Here is a 19,527-nt window from a genome sequence, read left to right on the forward strand (position 1 = left end):
GTAATTTACACATCACTTCCCATATTTATTGATTTTAACTAAATGAATATATCTGTTTATGCATTTTAACACATCTATTTTTAGATTTGATAGTATTTTGAGAACAAGCAAATTTGGTTTAACATCTTCAGTTCCACTTGCTTTTTCAGATTCAACATGTTTTACGTAGCAACTTCAGACTTTTCTAGATTCAAGTTTCCAGCGTTCAGTCTTTATTAACCTTTAAAATGAAGTAAAAGAAACATATAAGATATACCCATTTGTCATACATTTATCTGGAAAAACAGACGGAAAGGAAGACACAAAAAGAAAATATATGTAAAAGGAAAGCTGAAAATTAAACAGGAGTGTACAAAGATAGAATGAAAAATGGGCAGAAGAAACAAAACGATAAAGAAAGGAAGGAAATAAATAGTCACAACATTTAGGCAATCATAGGGAATGAAGTCTAAAATCCAAATATTTTTCCACACGCTTTTTTACTTTCACCATACAAATAAAAAAATTCAAGTTTTTCCAAACTGTGTTGGATCCCTAATTTAGTTTATAGGAGTTTATACTTTTTTTTAATATATAATTTTAATTACACAAGATGAAAAATATTAGATCCTCTTCACACCAGAATAATTTCAATCCCATAATGCTGCTTCTTTGCAAATTTGAAAATCATACAGTAGTAAAACCCTTTCCCATTTTCCGACCACAGTGCTTCCACCATGGGCATTACATCTGACGCTTCCTCGTATACTTTCCTGTAAATATGGGAGATTTCTGCACCTCCACCAGTCTTATTTAAGTTAGGTGAATGTTGTTTTTTAAGAGTTCTGCACAGCTGAGCATGCCATTCTGCAGAAATGTAATCTAAAACCCAGCAAAGCCATTAAAAAGAAGCTCATGTAGGTGAAAAGCCAAATATGAAGTGTGAATCTGTGTGCGACAAAATTACGTAGAAATTCTTGAATTTGATTTTCTTCCTAATATCCTTCCCTGGTCAGATTGCTTGCTGCAGGGGTGTTTGGTTGTGTTGTGTTTTTTGTTGTTTTGATCGCTCTGTCTGTTTTCTCTGATTTTGGTCTTTTGTTCCACTGCCTCTTTCAAACTTCCTTTCTTCCTTCTGCCAACCTAAAATGATCTCTCCTTCTTCTTCATGCTCAATTCCTTGTCTCCTTTGGGCATCCGCATTCTTTTTCTTGCCCCTCTTTCTATCTACTGTATTTTTTTGTCTTTACTGGGAGCCAGTGAAGGAAAGCTGGTGGTCCTGGCTTTGGCCATTGGTGTGGCAGAGCAAGATGACTTTGCCAATATCCCTGACCTGCAGGAAACAGCGCAGGCAGCACCACCAGCCAATCAGGAGCCCCCTCCTGAGAAGAGGTACCAGATATTGTATGAGAGAGAGTGTTTGTGAGCATGTGTGTGAAGCAACTGCATGAAAGGGAAATGTGGCAGGATTTCAGAACTCATGTAAAGCAAAATCCTTTTTTTTCCCAGTGATTGTGCACCTGAAATAGCCTTTCACAGTCTGTTGCAGTTATAAAAATACGTCCAGAGTTTGCAACGTAAAACTGAAAACACTCATGTAATGGTGAGATCAGTAAAAAGAGATAAAACGTTTCAGGTTTTAGCTGTAAAGAAGTAATGAGCTTCTAAACCACTGGAGTGAGATGCTTACTGGCACTCTACTCCTTTATTACGCTTTTAGAGGCAACATTTTAAACAATCAGATAAAACTATGTTATCCCATGCCAGTGGTCTTTTATTTTACATGATCACCATAATCATTTTCTCTATCACAATGACATTTTCTCTCACCATTTTCCTCCTTATTTTTTTTCAGTCTTTTTACTCCTGTCTGAGACCTCCCGCTGGTAATTGTCGTATTTCCTTTGCATTTTCGTTCTTTTTATTATCCCAGCCCTTTCCGCGCCTGTGTTCTTTTTCCCTCGTGCTCATTAGCTTCCTTCAATCACCCTCCGCCGCTCTGAGAGTCTCGTCTCTGCAGCTCTGCAGAGGGCCCAGAGAGGCTCCTCATTATTCCACAACACGTTAGTCACTTACATAAACATGCAGCCAAAAATAGCCCCTTTCCTCGTCAGCCAAGTTACACACTCCGAGTCAAAAATATTTCCACTCGTCTGTGAGGATGCACCAGCCTTGCTCGCTTGCAATCTTCCCGTCTCCAGAAATAATTATCTCTGGATTCTGTTGTGGAATCGGACCAGTTTTAATAAGCGACTACAGGGGGATGGGCCATGTTAGGCAAATAGCTCATGCCATTTTTTTATCCGCTGATGGTCGTCCAGATTATCTGGATTTCGCACCACAGAGCCGATGTTAAATCCTTTTTTTTCTCCAGCCTTCTTGCGCATGTGAGATGCTCAGTTTTCGTATGCACTCCGGTTAGGTTGATTTAACCTCCATCTGTTTTTGTATTAATTTGGTGACACACCTTAAAACAAAATGGTAGAAGAGGGCGAATTAATTCTGAAGTACATCTTGAATCTGATAGTTTTTTCTGGAGATGGGACGAAAATGAGGGTTCTGTTAAAACAGATTTAATACCTTGCTCTTATTACCTTGTTTCATATTATGTCATGTTGCAACCACAAATGTCAATACAGAGTTTTTTGGGGGTGGAATTTGATGTGATAGGCCAACACAAAATCTGATATATAGTATATGGCAACTATTATAAATTTCACATTGCTGTTTTAAAGAGTCTCTTAAAAAATAGATCTCCCTTCCTTATCACACATTTTTACCTTTAAAGCATCCCTTTGCCAAAATCTGGTTTGTTTTTTCGTCACGGTTTCACAAACTGTTTATTGATCATCAATGCTGCAACACCCACTCAGCCTACGAACAATTCTCTTCTGTGCAATTTGCCATGCATGTGGCATTTGTCTTTTCTAGCTTTTTTGTGTAAACTGAGAAACCTTTACAAATGGATTGTGAAATCTGCTAATAGACTAAACAGCAAGTGGGAAGCAGCGTGTGGCCCCCAGGATCCACCTTGATTATCAGCGACTGAGTGCATTCCGGTATTCGCAGGATTAACCTGTGGCTCCTTTAATTTCTTTGACTTACAAACAGAACGACTGACAGTTTACAGTCTGTGCACAATAACAAACTGCTGTAGAGCCAGTCCATAATTTATTCGAAATGTAAAGTATAAACATAAAGGGAGTGTTTTATCCCTTTTGGTCTCAGCGCTGCTTTCACAGATGTCTAAGAATGACATTATCGATCTCCCTTATAGCATATGGAGACAAAGCCACAATTTCATTCATCCCTCACCCCTCTGCCCATCCTGTTCACCACTTTTCAACATAGTCACTCTGATCACTCATCTCCGCCTGCATTTATTCACTGGTTTTGGTTTAAATATATCACTGGCACAGTCAAAAACATAACCTCTGCAGTTTATTTGATTGGGTAATGCAGCTATAACATGTTAGCACAATCCATGCCAGGGTCAAAATTACATTTCTCTACTAGCTGATGTGTCCAACTAAAACTGGTTGGTCAAGGAGCCAGTAGCAACTTTAATTTAGTTTACTTAAATATATATGTTGGTTCTCATAAGCAGCTCTTGCTTCATGCAGCTTTCAAGCAGAGTCTGCAGAACCTCATTAAAATATTTAAACGAAGCTTTGATGTATGCAAAACTTAAACTTAGTTCTGACATATTCAGTTTCAATTTATTTGTATCATTAACTGTTGATCTTTAATACATAACAGGTTGAGCTTAACATTACAAACTGCACTTACTGTAGATTAATGAATGGTGAAATATTTTTACATTGCTGTGTTGGCACAATAATTCAAGTAAATGAGCTTGGAGATTATTGCTTCACTAATACATTTATATGTTACTCATATTATCTAACCTTGATCACAGTGAAATGTAGGGCAGCTAACAAATATTTTGGTAATTGATTATTCTATCGGTTATTCTGATGATTAATTGATTAATTGGATAACAAAAATTGGTACATTGCAGATTTTTCATTGAAGCAGTTAAGCCATTTTTACACTATACTTGAAATACATTAAAAGATACAAATAAATAAATAGTTAAAGTCTTTTTATAAATAAGAAAATAAAATTTAATAAGCGCTCCTTTACTGTACGCTTGTAGCAAAGGACGCATCTGCAGCTAAAAAAAAATACTGACAATTATTATTTCTTTTAAATTGCAAAAAGTGCTCAATAGATTTATTTTACAGAATTTGAATTTGGCGAAGCTAAAAATTGCACTTGAGGAGAATGCAAATGCAAAAGACTTTTCCTGTACAGTTTTGACCTAATTACTTCTCTGACTGTGTTTTTGTTTTAGCAAATACCCTTTATAAGATTCTATATACTCCAGTTAATGATTAATCGATTACTAAATTAGTTACTGATTATTTCAATAACCGATTAATCACGATTAATGCAATTAATCATTTTAGCCCTAGTGAAATGTATCTAAAGTTCCTGAGGCCAACACAAATATAACTCTTTTGTTCATATTTCACTGCTCCATGTCTCTGGTTAAAGGCAAAATGGCGTTGTTGTGTCCGATATTCATAATTCACTGACCTTGTGTGTGCTGTAGCTGGGTGAAAGCGCTCTGTGGTGGCACGTTTATGAAGTGCAGCAGAGCAGACTGACAGTTCGAACTGCAGCAGACCCGGCCCAACTGATAAAGACTTTCTGACCAGTGACAGGGCGGAAAGGTTGTATGATGAGAGGTTTATCTACCAGGCATCCGTAAGTTGTGTTTTCTAAGAAGGCCCAATTAGTATGCTAGAGTTGCTGCTTAATGCCTCATTGGTCTTCGCTCAAACAATTCAGTTACAACTCAGTGAACATATTCTGCAGGTTCTCTTCGGCCGCTCATCGCTGTAAAGAGAGCTTTCAGTCCAGATCCCTTCGGAGCACCGATTGAGCGGTCCAATGAGAACCGGGCCACAGTACCAAGTAGGAGGGATACGCATCTTTGTGCCACATTAACATTCAATCCACTTGCCTGTGGTCCTTTAATTATTCATCCATGCATGTTACATAATTCTGTGTAAGCCAGTGAAGGCTGTTTTTTTTCAACCTCACGGATATTATTAGACAGGGACGTATATTTGTGTGCCGTGAAGAAACGATGCATTCCGAGAAATTTGCTGTGTTTATTGCTATGTGGGCCGTGTAATATCATTTCATTATTAATGAGCTTAAATTGATCTGAAAGACAGTGGATAGGGGTTATGAGCTAAATCAATATTAATGTGTGTTTATTTAAGTTCACAATGGGTAATAATTTTCATTACTCTCATAAAGAGTTGAACCTTTTTCTTCTGTGCAACGCTGTGTGCAGCATAGCTGTCGGTCAGCCACAGGGTAGCTCGGGGAAAGATGGAAAAAAAAAAAAAAAACGCATTAAAAAAGGAAATAAAATTTACTTTGGGAAATGTTTTCTGCTTTGTGTGTGTGAGAGAGGTTATTCTCTCCACTTTTGTTCTATATCTTTATTTTTTATTATTTCATTCTTGATTGTTTATTTCCTTGCATTTATTTCAACATTGTGTATATTTTCATTCCGTTTTCTATAATGAAATGTCAACCTTGTTTTTATCTGTATATACTTTTCGTTTTTTTCTGCATTATTTTTATTTTCTGTTTTGTAAAGTATACTTCTTTCAGTTGTTTTTTATCTGAAGCAGTTTTTTAAACTAGTATTTATTACATTAGTATGGACTGCCTTGTTTGTTGTTTTCTTTTCTTATGTTTTGCTGTTTACTTGTACATGTTGGTCACTGTGCTCTTAGTGGATCTTTACAAAATAGCTTAAATGTTCCCCTACAAGCGTTTTTAAATATTACAGGAAAAAAAAAATGCTTGTAATCTCTATCAGAATTTGTCCACATAAATTGATTATTCCATGCCTTGCTAGTCTGATGCAGCCTTCCTCCTGTGACAAGGGCTTTCTAAGCCTGACTAATCAACAGGGTCTTCAGGGGCTCTGCTTAAGACTGTCCCCAAGGCAGTGGCTCCCTGAGGCCGCCGCATTCATCCGCACATCACTGGAGGAATGTCAAAATGTATTCAGCTGCACGCCAAGACAGCGGTAGGAAGATAGCACTTAGCCACGGCAAAAGGAGAGGATGAAGAGGAGGGGGCAGCATGTTCATACACCAATGCATACAGTTACAGGCCAGTGGAGAATGGTAGAAAGTTCAAAGTACAAATCCATCTTTCTTCAATAGGAACGTTGAGAATTGAGAGAGAGAGAGTCGACTTCACATTTGTGTTTTAGCTGAAGGTGGATCTCTACCCACCAGGTTTGTGCAGTACCAGATTCTCACTTTTTTTTTTAGATAGCTAGATTGATGGTGAACTGGGAGAGGAGCTATTAGGAGCATTAACTCAGGACTTCTGTGCCCCGTCTCAGAACAGGTTTGATAAATGCAGCTGCCTCATCCTCAGGCAATCTCAGATGAATAAGGATTCAAAACATTTACAGCAACTTCTATTTTGGATTTGGAGTCTTAATGGACCTTTGAAATTGGTCTTTTTCCCCTCACGACTTTGTGTTGCTGATATTGCTTGGGATGGGGAGGCAGTTGCCGTGATAGAGTCTGAGGCATGAATGCAAAATTACAGGAAGTATTGGGAGGCTGTAAAAGAAAGCAGACCAGTGAGCTGTGGTACATAAAGAAGACACTAAACGCACCATAAGTTACAAGAGTAATTACACTTACCATTTATCATCAGCAATTTTTGTGTGCTCACTGAACAACTTCACTTAACAGATTTGTTGTAAAGTCATTAAAGACCCTTAAAAACCTCTTTTTTCAAAAGTATTAATATTGTTTGAGCATTTCCTTATTTTGGCACAGTACAAAGCAAAAAACAAATGTCAGTGTTTTGTATTGAAAGTTAAAATGATAAACCAACTCAAAGTACAATTTTAAGCTTGAATAGAAAGAAAAATTATAAATTGCCTTCATCTTTTTTTTTTCTTTTTATACATATAAGAATCTGAAAAGTGTGGCATGGAATTGCATTTAGCTGCCCCATCGAGAAGACAAACCTCTATGTAAAACTCTCAAACTCCAGCACCTTGCTCCTTATCTGCAACTTGCAGTAGGGATTTTTGAATTTTCATCTTTTCTGTTTTCGGCTAATCTTCAATAAAAGAAGCACAAGTATTTGATGTGTATTACTGAAATAGGATTTCACTAAATAAACCTATTTTAGGCTAAATTACCATTCCAGCATGTAGGAAGTAATTAGTTGACACTGAAAGTAACCTTATTTATTAAGTCATTCCAAGGATTTGCTGCAGCTTTTAAAGAATGACAGCAGGTCTGACTCTCATGTGAATGCTGATGTGGCTCATGTGGAAGATGACTTATGTAAGCAACAACGTGCAGCAGTTCTCACTATGATCCTTGGAAGTGAGCTGCACTCCTAACGCATGATAGATCAAGTGGGTGGCAATGAAATTGAGCATAGATGTTGAAATACATCACTCCATGGTCTCAGCATGTTTGTTTGAGTGTTTGCAGAAGAGCGGAAGACTGAATGTTTGAAAAAAAAGAAAAAAGTGGAGGGTCTGGGTTGGGCTCTCTTTCTCGCGTCTCTCTCCAGCCTAGAAGTGGAGTGTCTTTTCCCCCCTTGCCTCTCTCTTCGAGCTGCTGGCCATCGGTCAGGTAACGAAACAGGATAGTATCACAGGACGGTGAAACCCAAAGTATGCCTGCCTGCCTCCATATGTCCGTTCACGTGAATATGTGTCTGCGAGGCTCTCACCCGTACCTGTCATATATCCTAAACCTTATCTTCTTTGTTCTCAGTGTGTTTGCTTGTGTGTTGCACCCACCCCTCCCGTGCCCACCACCCCTTTTTTCAAACACACCCTTGAGTCCACTCCCAACAGCCTCTTGTCAGACACACCCCAAACATCCTCCCAAACACACATATATACATATATGTATGGTCTATATTTCAAGAGTTGTTGCTATGCCAACAGCCCACTTTCTGTGTCTTCGCTGTGGCAGAATCTGATCTGAACCCACTCTGCCTCCCACTGGACACTGTAGACTACTGCAGACTTTACAGAGCCACGTCTACCATAGCAGTCCCCTGAAGGGTTGGATGACAAAGAAAGCATTGGCACCAAAATTATATCAGTCGCTGTTCTGCCATCTGCCAAAATTAATATTGCTTTCTTAGAAATATATATTAAAAAAATTTGAATCAGATTTCGTTTTGACGCAGAGTGCAATCTGGAGAAGAAAACTTAGTTCCTTCAGCAGAGCTGCAGCCCCAGCCACTTTGTTTCAACAGCCTGGAGGCAGAGAGCCCAGGACCACCTTTGGCTGCTCTGGCTCTTACCTGAGAATGCACTGAACTCCTGAATGAAGCATGAGGGAGAATTAATAATTGAAGAAGTTCAGTCTCCTATCGATACTTGGGAGATGGAGGAGGCGGGAGGTGCACTGCTTTACTTCAATCCCTACCAGTCTCTCCTTGCTGTAGAGTAGATTGTCATATCTTCACCCAGCATCTCCCTCTCCTCTCTCACTCTAGTTTAGATGTAGTGCAAGAAAGTGAAACAAACAAAAAAAACACCCCTTGGCAACAAATACACAGTACAGTGGATTTCAAGTGTGCACACTCTTTTTTTTTTAATCCCAGGGTTTTGTGATGTGAGCAGTTAAACCAAACCTTTTCCAACTTTTATTTGATATACATCCTGAACTGTTCAACTGAAACCTGGTTGTAGCAGTCTGCACTTCTTTAAACTAATGCTTAATTGAAATACGTTTTGATTCAATTTCATAATTTAATCTTCTTGCATTGATACCTGCCATCAATTGTAGCGACTCTGATTTACCAGGAATAAAGTTCTCCTGTCGCATCAGATTTTTTCATGTTTTCATCTTCTGTTGAAAGTTATAATTTAGAGAGATTGCAAAAGATCAAAAGAATCTGATTGGAGAAATCTGTCAGCCAGAAGAAGAATGAAAAAGATCCAAAACATTATTTATATCCTATTGCAAAGAAGAGTCAATCATTAATAAGAAAAGTAACTAAAGCAGTATTACACAATCAGACATCTATGCAATAGAATATAGCATATAAAAGCATTATTTTTAATTAAATTACTACTGTTTACCATTTATGTAGCCAAACAGTCTAATGTATTTCACCTTACTTAAACAATCTAATTATCAATTTGATCTTGATTACTTTCTTTTCCCACCAAATAGTAAAATATTGTATCTTCAAAAAGACCAAGATAGTTTTGTAACTTATTTCTATTAGAGATAGATTAGAGGGCACCTCACCTAAAAATAATCCGGAGTTATTACTGGAATCAAAGTTCACATTTCTTATTTGTCAAACTAATTTTTATTTCATGGTGTTTACTGACAATAAATATAGAAAATTAGACTAACAAAAACAAAACTAAGCAACAGGAAAACCAGATGTTAGTCTTTTAGAACAGTTTAGATAGTTGTAAAGCCTTTTACAACTCTAGCTTAGCGTGTGGAAAAGTCTTTAACTCTGAAAGGAGGAAAAATGACATAAGGGTGCAAGCCATCCCAGTGGGTTCCTTGTCTTTTAAATTCTCCACAACCTTGAATCTGCCACTGGTCAGTATGATGAACAATCCTGCCTTTGTAGCAGAAGAATTCAGTCTTACTTTTGTTCTGGGGTTTCATGCTGGCAGTGTGATCCTGTATCCCGCCGCCCTTTGCTGAGCATCCTTTGAGTTGGCCTTGAGGATCGCTTCAGAGGGTCTGATGGGGATTTCATCCAAAAACTTCCAAGCCTGAGTAAAATCTCCCAAAAGCTTGTGAAGAATATGATACAGACTAACTAAACTAAAGTTGAAATTTTAAGACATGTTAGACATTGGATGGAAACAGCTGATATTGCAATCTATTTTAATAAGAGTTATAATCCACATCCTTCAGTTGTCTGCTAGAATGCTGAAGGTGATTACACTTCTTGGTATTCCAGCGAATGCAAGCATACTTCCAGCTCAAATTAGGAATGACTTCATGGGAAATAAATGAACGTTTTGAAATGGCCTCACTGGAATCATAAAATAAATTTGGTAGAAAATCTGTGGGATCACCCAGGTAAGGTTGTAGACTGTCAGCACCCCCACAATCTGATAGATCTGGAAAACCTTATCTTGACAAAGTCATGACATGCTAATCAACACATACCAAAGAACACTGATTGAAAATAAATCAAAGGGAGCCTGAAAATGTGAAGAGTGCAGTTATTCAATCATGTTGTTGTACCTTTTATATTCCTTCTCTCAGTTTTTTCCTGTTGCTTTTCAGTTGAATAGCACAGAATAAATGTCACAATAAACGTGAAAAAAGTTGTTAAATCTTGGCCTAATTTTTTGCCTCACAAAAGCTCTGCACTTTAACTGGGGTGTGTTTTTGCTACTAAAACCAATCACCAAAGAACAACCTGTGTCCTTGAAATGATAACTCCCCTTCCTTTTTTCCCCTGCCAATTTTTTTGATTATTTATTTTTTTTGCTGGTTGAAGTGTTTGCTTGTCTTGTTTGCTTGCCTTTTCTCTCTGTCTATTTGTCAGTATACTTTCCTTCAGTCAGTTCTGTCTTTGTCCTTTGCAAAAATGCACACATTATTGCATTCAACATCGATTCTCATCCAAATTTGGAGCTTTTTTAGCGCAACCAACAAAGAGCGCGCACTTCCTCTCAGCGAAAAGCTCGATAGAGAATGCTGGCCAGACAGACAGACGTTTAATGGGCTCCTTGTTTTATGGCCTGTCCAGGGCATTGCTTTCACTCGCTCTGAGTGACAACTACTTGCATATATTAAATATGCACATGTAGCCAATGCCGGTTTGTGCTTTGGCCCCGTGTTCCCACTCCACACTTTTAGAGTGTTGCTAAAATGCTGGAAAATCAGGCTAGTTTAAAAACAACTTGTATCATCTGCTGAATTTTTGATGTCCTCTTTTGTAACACTCTAAATGTGCTCTTCCTATGTTCTTATTATTTGTCCCCTTTCATGGTTTTAGTGAAGTTATAGTTTTGAATGGTATATCACCTTATTTCTCTTTCTATATCTCATTTCTAAGTTATTTTAAACTCCGCATCAAAAAGATGTTTCTTGTTTGCTTTATCCTGATGATCAATTGTATTTATTGTCTTTTTCTTTTTTCTTTGTGCTCTCTCTCTCCTTTTAGCATGTTTGCTCCTTTGTCTTCTCTTAAATATATTGTCTGTAGCTCTGTGTTTCATTTTAATTTTTTGTCTTTTATTCTTTGATTCTTATCAGACTGACAAAACTAAGCCTATCTTGTGTTTGCAGGCTTTCCTTCCTTCATTCCCTATCTTTTCTTGCAGCTCTGTTTTTCTCTCTAATGTGCTGGTGTTTGTTATGATCTCACTTTCTTTGGTTTTTGTTTTCATACTGTTCATGCTGGTAATACTTGCTATCTCTTCTAAAACAGATTTTTAAAATCAGCTTGTTTGTGTATTTCTCTACTTTTTTTGGTATTCTTTTCTGTCTAAAGTCTTTATTATTTGTGTCTCTTTGTAATTTGTGAATCTTTTATCTGTCTGCTCATTTTTTGTCTTTCTCCATGTTTCTGTCCTAGCTTGTTTGTCACTTAACTGTTTTTCAGTGTTCAACCTCTTCATGTGCCTTGACCAGTCATTTAAATGGAGTGCTATCTTAGGTGTCCATCAACAAGATCCTTTGTATTATCCTCTATTCATTTCTGTCCTTTCTCATGCTTTTTTGTCTTATTTTTCTAATTTGATTTTCTCTTTGTAATTCCTATTTTCATGACTTATGAACTTAGAGTTTTTTTTTCTCCAAGCGTGTGTGGAAGGGAATTAAATGTAACATCTATTAACATTTGTACCTCAGTGCCAGCCATGCCAGTGAAGATCTCATGTCTCTTCTTTTTTATTTCTGTAAAATCAACTGTTTGTCAATGCAACTGAGAGATTTAAACTTGCAATGTATGTCCTCTATATGTTGCTATATGTGTTTGTCTGTGGTTTTTATATATTTATATGTATGTCATTATATGTGTGTATCATAAACTCTCAAAGGATTTGGGAAAATAATTTGGTTTCTATTTTAAGTTAATTGACTTTGTGTTTTTGTCTAAAAATGTGTTTATTATTTTGCTAGTGGAGGTAACGTTCTTTTTGAAGATGTACTTAAATTTCGTATGAGTTACACCTCTCAGGTCTTGTGCCCATCATTAATCTGTGGAATACCTGGCAGATTTTATTTGGCTTTTGTTAGCAAGAGCTGTTAAAAAAACAAACAATGTTCCGCTGTGAAGTGTCATCAATCCGTAGTAAAACTGGGACTGAACTGATCATTTTAGAGAGGCAGTTTGCTGCTGAACAGGTGGAGGCTGGACTCCCTGTGGGCTCAAACGCTTTCTGTAGACGAGTAAACTGCTCATTAATGTTTGAGCTGTTTTACGTTTGTCAACCTGATTTTTTGCTTGCAGGGGCAACAAGCCAGCAAACAGCCCCAAGGGTCACCCTCCTGATGCTGACGGGCACTCTTCTGTAACTGACCTGGCGAACTCGCTCACTGGAGACATGGTGATGGTAAGATACCCTAGTCCACCTGGCATCCTCCCTTGCTTCCTTCCTTCAAATCACATTGTTCTAAGGTAATTCTTGCCACCAGCAGGAGTTGTGCTGCAAAGTCATTGTAAGTTTATAAGGCAGGTTGATGTAAAGCTGGGGATGGTAATGAGCGAGTCATAATAGAAAAAAATAACACACCAGCCGTTCCCACAGTGGCAATCAAGCAAGCCAAGTCATCCAAGGTGACTCATACTGTTTGACAAATTAGAGTTGAAATTCTCCCTCTTTCTGAAACCCATATTGATGAATCAGAAGTGAGCCTTTGTCATTTTAGTTTTGGATGAAAGCTTCAAAAAGTACTATTTCAGGTAATTCTATGAGCAACACTTTGCATGCCAAGCAGCACCTGAGTTCTTTCACAAAAAGGTTTACTGTAGTGCATGCTTCTTATCTCCACATAATGCATGTAAACTTGTATCCCGATTGTTTTTCTATGTGGGAAGAAAAAAAAATACAAGTAGACAACAACGGTGGGACTAATATGTACAGTAGGGAAGGTCTCACGTGCAGAAAGCTGACATTAGTCCATGTTTTACGTTTCACTGAAAGCTTTTTTCCTCCTCTTTCTATTTCTCTCTTGCTGTCTCTCTTTCCCTCTCTCTATGGCTTTTATCAGATATCTGCCTTTTAGTGCAGAGCAATGATAAAGCAGTCAGAGTGGCTGTGAGAAAGCGCGGGTAGTCTAAAGCTCCATATCTTCAATCGGAGCACCTCCTGCCTCTTAAGAACATTAGTAAGGAAATTAAACTCTCAGAGTCTTCTTAACATCGCACCAATCTCTGTCGCTGAGCAGCTGCTCGAGCATGCCATGATCAAAATGTGACTCTGAAATCATTCCCCCTCACAGCTATTCTCTGTCGAGGTCTGGGTGATGCAGAAAGTCAGTGCCTTTAGGTCTGACTTGTACCTTGTGTGGCTCTTACTGTACACGTGATGGTTTATGTTCATTGCTTTGTCTTTTGTGGCCTTGCAGTTGTCACCAGGTTCAGAGGATGATGACGGTGAAGGGCCCGTCAGTGAAAAACTTGGTCGTATCCAGTTCAGCATAGGCTACAGCTTCCAGAACACAACCCTTACCGTCAAAGTTCTCAAGGGCCAGGACCTGCCAGCCAAGGATTTCTCCGGCACCTCGGACCCTTTTGTCAAAATCTACCTGCTGCCTGACAAGAAGCACAAGTTGGAAACCAAGGTCAAGAGGAAGAACCTCAACCCCCACTGGAATGAAACCTTCCTCTTTGAGGGTTTGTCATATTTCCAAGTTTTAAAGACCTGAAATGTAATGTTGATCTCATTGGGTTCTGTAATTTTCTCTGGGCTTAAATGTGAATCTTAAAGGGGAAAATTCACATTTTGCATGTTTTTAGAGACAAAAATAAATCTTTAAAATATAAGTAAAAACTGATTTAATTTTTTTAAAGTCAGTTTAATAAGAATATGCCAAATAAGGTAAAGTTAATGCATACATTTTCAACCCTTTCTAGTTAGAAGATGCAGTAACACTTTATTTGGAGGGGTGTGCGTCAGACTGACGTGACAGTCATAAATATGATATAACACCTGTTATGTACATAAGGGAGTCTTCATGAATCTTTGACTCTTGTCATGAAGTATCATTTGGTAAATAATGACACTTTAATGCAAAGTTGTACTAAAACTTGTATGAAAAGTCCAGTAAAAGTGTCAACCTTGCATTAAAAGTGTCATTATTTACAAAATGAAACTTCAAGACAACTTTCATAACCATTCATGAAGATGCTTCATGTTCATAACAGGTATTATATCATGCTTATGACATTATTATATCAGTATTATGCACACCTCTTCATAATACAATATTATCAAAGATGAATTTTTGATTATAATCAGTACTGTGGCTGTGTGAATATGTCTCCATCAAGCTGTAATATATTTCCATTCTTGCAGCTCAAACTCTGTCAGGTTGTAAAACTCTAAAGCTCTATTCATGTCTACTAACAAATTCCTGACTAGACTGATATCTGGGCTGTGACTTGGTCACTCCTTAACATTAACTTTGCTTTTTGTGAACAATGTTTTTGTGAAGTTTTGCGTCATACTTGAGGTTGCTTTTCTAGTTTGGTTATAAACTCAGATCACATGAACTTACAATTTCTCTCGGTTTATCCCTTGTGCCGTTGGCGGAATTCCAGACTAGATTTGTACGCTCTTTAGAAATGTCTTTTTTTCTTATTTGACATTCTTTGACATTCTGCCATGCAGTTTTGATTTGTAAGAAACCATGGAAAACATTTCTTAAAGCACACTCTCTTCTCTCTGAGCACTGGAACCTTTAACTCCCTCAGATTAGACGTAGACGTGTCTCTGGCTTCTCGAACCAGCCTTCTTTTCCTGGTCACTCACTTTGTAAGGACCGCCAGCTCTAAATAGATTTAGTCCCAAACTCCTTCCATTTTTTAAAAGATTAATTTAGCTCAACTCTGTGGGATGTACATTGAGTTAGAAGTGATTTTTTTCAGACTTATAGTTTCCCATTAAATAGCTATGCAAGTTTGTTTAAAAAGTAATAAAACTTACCAATCATTTTGTCTTTGAGAGCAGTTAAATATTTGATTTTTGAGATTTCTTTTATAATTGTACAAGCGCAATGAGATGGATCAAATCACACTTTTATGATTAGACTGAGTCAATGTTGAAATATAAAAAATATATTCATCTTAATTTTGGGTAATTTTATGCCCTACATTGAGTTTTTATTAGATTTTTTCTCAATTTTCTGCTCTTTTCTCTCAGGTAATTTCATCTGCAACATTTTACTTCAGCGACAGTTTTCTACCTGATTAAACAATCAAAAGCCTTAAAATTACAAAGATAAATGAAATGCTCTTGTAGAGTAAGTGGATTGTTTGAGCATAGAGTTTTGAAATGAGCATAATTTTTGCTGTTAATGCTGATTTTTTTTTTTGTCAGTGTTCGTGTATTGGAGGGGAAAAATGGCAGAAATACATAAATACTTTACTGTAACCTCTGTATCAAACAACAACAAAACTGACAATAAATTAATGTTTACAGAAAACATTATAAAAAGCTAATCTATTTTAGTTATTTTATAAACTGTAGGAATAGTTATTGTTTGAGAGGAGCTTTTTGTGTGAATATGTCACAGTTGTGTTAAAAATTTACTTGTTTAATTTTTCTTACACCATAAACAATAGCAGCCTCAATCCTATATATTTTAAACAGTCTGAATGTATAACTAAGACGCTGGCATTGTGAATAGAAATGTAAATATTGTGTTAATTTTCCACCTGTTAAGACACTACAGTTTTCAGACCATTAAACTGGTTTCTTTGCTTTTGTTCATCAAGTAATACAGAGATAAAGCTAATTTGCAGCAAGCTTGGCAGATTCCACAAAGACCTGTTTCTCGATTTAAAAGGAGCTTTGTGTTAGTTGTGTGAAAACTCAATACCAAAGTGTGAAATTAGAGCAAGTTTTTTATTGATTAGACCTCCAGCCTAGAAACAGCAGACCAATATTCTGTCTTGCTGTAATAATAATCATCATCTTGTAAGCTGCCGAGGCTGTTTGTCATCGGCAAAGACAAAAGTGCTTTTTTCTTCTTGCTTTTATGACTTTTGAGATGGGCTGACAAAATAGGGTGGAATATTCTCAAACCTTTTCCGTACCTACAGCCCTTTAAGCTTGTATGCGATTAGTTTTGTGACAGCAGTACAGCTTATGCTCCACGCGTTGGCATTTTTGTCATATTCTTCCCTGGAAGCATGTTGCACATTACTGTTCCCTCTGTACTGTCAGGAACATGCTTTTCGCAATCTGCCACTTAGCTGTGCCTCTCCGCCCACAGTGTTATCTACTTCCTGTGTCTGCTTTAGGCTTCCCTTACGAGAAGGTGAGAGAACGCACTCTCTACCTCCAGGTGTTGGACTACGACCGCTTCAGCAGGAACGACCCCATCGGAGAGGTGTCAATCCCCCTGAACAAGGTGGAACTGGGCCAGCTGAAGACCTTCTGGAAGGAGCTTAAGCCCTGCAGTGATGGCAGTGTAAGAGGGCCGTTAAACAGAACTACGGCTGATGCTCACTTTTAATCCCAGTGTAATTTGTTAAAGCAAGTGTGACACGGTTGGTCGCAGCCTTCATCATGTTTGATGTGATTTTTGGGTGAGCAATGATCATAACTAAGCCAGCCCGGTCACTGGACCATCTGTATTTGGCACATGGAGTTAGAGCAGAAAGGGCAGTGATGTAACATTGCACAACGAGGCAGTGAGTAATCTGGAGTTTGATATCCCCTGATGAAATCTGATCTTAGACCGGAAGATTCACACTCCATTGTTTTTTGGGGGGTGGTTTTTGTGTGTGTTCGTTTTTGCAGGGGAGACGAGGCGACCTGCTGGTGTCTCTCTGCTATAATCCCACTGCCAACACCATCACTGTGAACATCATCAAAGCACGCCACCTTAAAGCCATGGATATCGGGGGCACCTCGGGTAAAATCTTTGCTTTGTTTGTCCCAGTCTTAAATCTATGTTTTTCAGTTTGGCGCCTTTGCCTTGACTTTCAAAGTTTTGAGGTTTTAATTTGAATTTGTAGTACAAGGTACTTACTGACCCGTCAACACAGAAGGAAGAGTACCTTGCTAAGAATTACTTTACACTTTTTTTCATATTACAGTGGCAAAAGGTCTCCTCACTTTTAGTACTAATAAAATAAATCGAGCGCTTTTACAGAATTGTTCAAATCAAAGAAAGTACTTTCGGTGCGCACCAATGTTTTCACATTAAGTGACCGAGGAAGTCAGCATTAGTCTTTACTCTTTGCACAGCAGGACTGAAGAATGATCACTGAGCTGCAGCTCTTTCTGTCTTTATAAATTTACAGACTTTTATTTGTCAAAAGTCTATAATTCCCAGAATTCGTTTCTTTACATCTTCATAATAATGCCGTGCTTTGTCTTGGTCTGTCATGTAAAATTCCAATAAAATGCACTGAAGGTTGTAATTTGACAAAATGTGGAAAAATTCAAGGCATTTGAATACTTTGGTACTCTGGTTACTGACGTCTGTTCATAGTTACAGCAGAAAGGTGACATTACATCAAGCATATCTTTTGACCTCTATCTGCCTGTATATCTATGACGATCTTGAACCTCCTAGCTAAATGTGCATCAGCGCACTCTGGTCTCTTCTGGTTAAAAAAAAGTATCCAGTCCTGCTGTGACACACTTTCTGTACAATTGTTTTTTTGGTAAAATTAGAGTTTCCTGCAGTTACTATTACCAGATATAAAATTGCTCCAGAATTTGCTGTATGAATCCCAAGCCCCATTTCCATAAATACTTCCTCATTTGTATGTTTGCTAGCTCAGGGAATAGGTTGACCTTGAGCTCAATCGAGGTCTCTGCTTCCCTGCTGCCTTTCCTGTCTATAACAATCAAGAGGGTAATTGCAAAGTTGACCCTGAAAGCAAAAAAAAGAGTAAAAAAACATCCATAGGCATTTTCTTAGTTACCCTTGCGAAAACTTGAGCTCTTTTATGTCCTTTCTGCAGACCCTTACGTAAAGGTGTGGCTCATGCACAAGGACAAGCGTGTTGAGAAGAAGAAGACGCCGGTGATAAAGCGCTGTCTGAATCCAGTTTTCAACGAGTCCTTCCCCTTTGATGTCCCTGCCCATGTGCTGAGGGAGACTACCATCATCATCACCGTCATGGACAAGGACAGGCTTAGCCGTAACGATGTTATTGGCAAGGTAATTTATGACATAAGCTTCTGCGGGGAGTCTGCAGAGATTTTTAGATAGGTGTCATGGGTTAGCTTGGTGTGTTGAAGAGTCGTAGAGTCAACAGTGCTTGTGGGCCAAGAAAGTAAAAACAAACTAAAAACAAATTAAGCAGAATGACTTATTTTATTTTATTTTTTTTTCCATCCATCCATGTATGGATGGATGGATGGATGGATAGATGGATGGATATTATTCAGTGTAGTTCCAAAACTTAAGAGATTTTGCATGTTTGCTCAAATTATCCTGTTGTTAGACAAATCTGGTCTAATAACAGGATTTGGGTCACTTTCTTTCAAACTGCCTGCTGGATTTAGCAAAGCTTAATTGAATTCAATAAAATCTGATTTGGTTGCAGTGAGTTGACTTTTCAATCAAAGTCTCTGGATAGACACGGTTCTGCTTATTATAAAAGCTTGGTTATGAAAAGATAAATACTTTAGATTGTACTTCCTGCAAATCATGAATTGCCTGTGTGGGAGGGGTCAAATTTCTGCAAGCAGGGTGGCTGAAAAGTCTAGAGGGACAGTTTCAAAGAAACACCAACGTTGACCGCAAGGCCAAAGCTTCACTTTGCACATCCTGAAGCTATTTCTTCCTTAGACAAGCCACACTTAAAGGCTCAAATATCCAGTTGATGTTAAAATTACCTTAAGTCACTAGATGGGGCCTTCTACTGCTGTTAATGGTTCAGTTTTGCTCTGAGTTAGGCAAATGTCACCCGTTGTGAACTTGAACAAACAACCATGCCACTTTTAAGCAATTTGAACAATTCTATTGAACAACACCAACCAGCTGTCTGATCCTGTGTATGAGTTAACATTAAGCTTGCATTAAGATACTTAAAAACTTACAGAAAATTTAGAGTAAAGCTAAAACTCTCTCCTTTGTTTGAATACTGACTATTTCAACCTCTAGCTTCATTAATTTAGGTAACAATGGCATTAATAATGCTATGCCTATTAGTAATACAGCCTGTGAGTGAACAGCAACAGCTATTACTGCTTCACCTCACTGTTTTTTGACTTATTTCTGTTCTTTAGCATTAACTGATACCAAATACCAACACACGTGAAAACATATTGAC

General features: G+C 37.9%; 1 protein-coding gene across 4 annotated transcripts in view; it reads left to right on the top strand.

Moving 5' to 3' along the window:
* LOC114150428 (synaptotagmin-7-like) overlaps window positions 1–19,527 on the top strand; it is a 44,345-nt gene that overhangs the window by 11,825 nt on the left and 12,993 nt on the right. For 3 of the 4 annotated variants that reach the window (XR_003596746.1, XM_028026839.1, XM_028026819.1), the window contains 6 exons: window positions 1,240–1,371; window positions 12,517–12,619; window positions 13,635–13,902; window positions 16,534–16,703; window positions 17,036–17,150; window positions 18,211–18,410. Coding sequence is in view for 3 of the 4 variants with exons in the window: in XM_028026839.1 (XP_027882640.1) it covers window positions 1,240–1,371; window positions 12,517–12,619; window positions 13,635–13,902; window positions 16,534–16,703; window positions 17,036–17,150; window positions 18,211–18,410 (988 nt within the window). In the remaining variant the exon portion in view is untranslated. The remainder of the gene's footprint in view (window positions 1–1,239; window positions 1,372–12,516; window positions 12,620–13,634; window positions 13,903–16,533; window positions 16,704–17,035; window positions 17,151–18,210; window positions 18,411–19,527) is intronic. The other variant, XM_028026832.1, reaches the window with a different exon arrangement.

The sequence above is a fragment of the Xiphophorus couchianus genome, chromosome 2 (genome assembly GCF_001444195.1).
Source record: "Xiphophorus couchianus chromosome 2, X_couchianus-1.0, whole genome shotgun sequence".
NCBI classification, from domain to species: domain Eukaryota; kingdom Metazoa; phylum Chordata; class Actinopteri; order Cyprinodontiformes; family Poeciliidae; genus Xiphophorus; species Xiphophorus couchianus.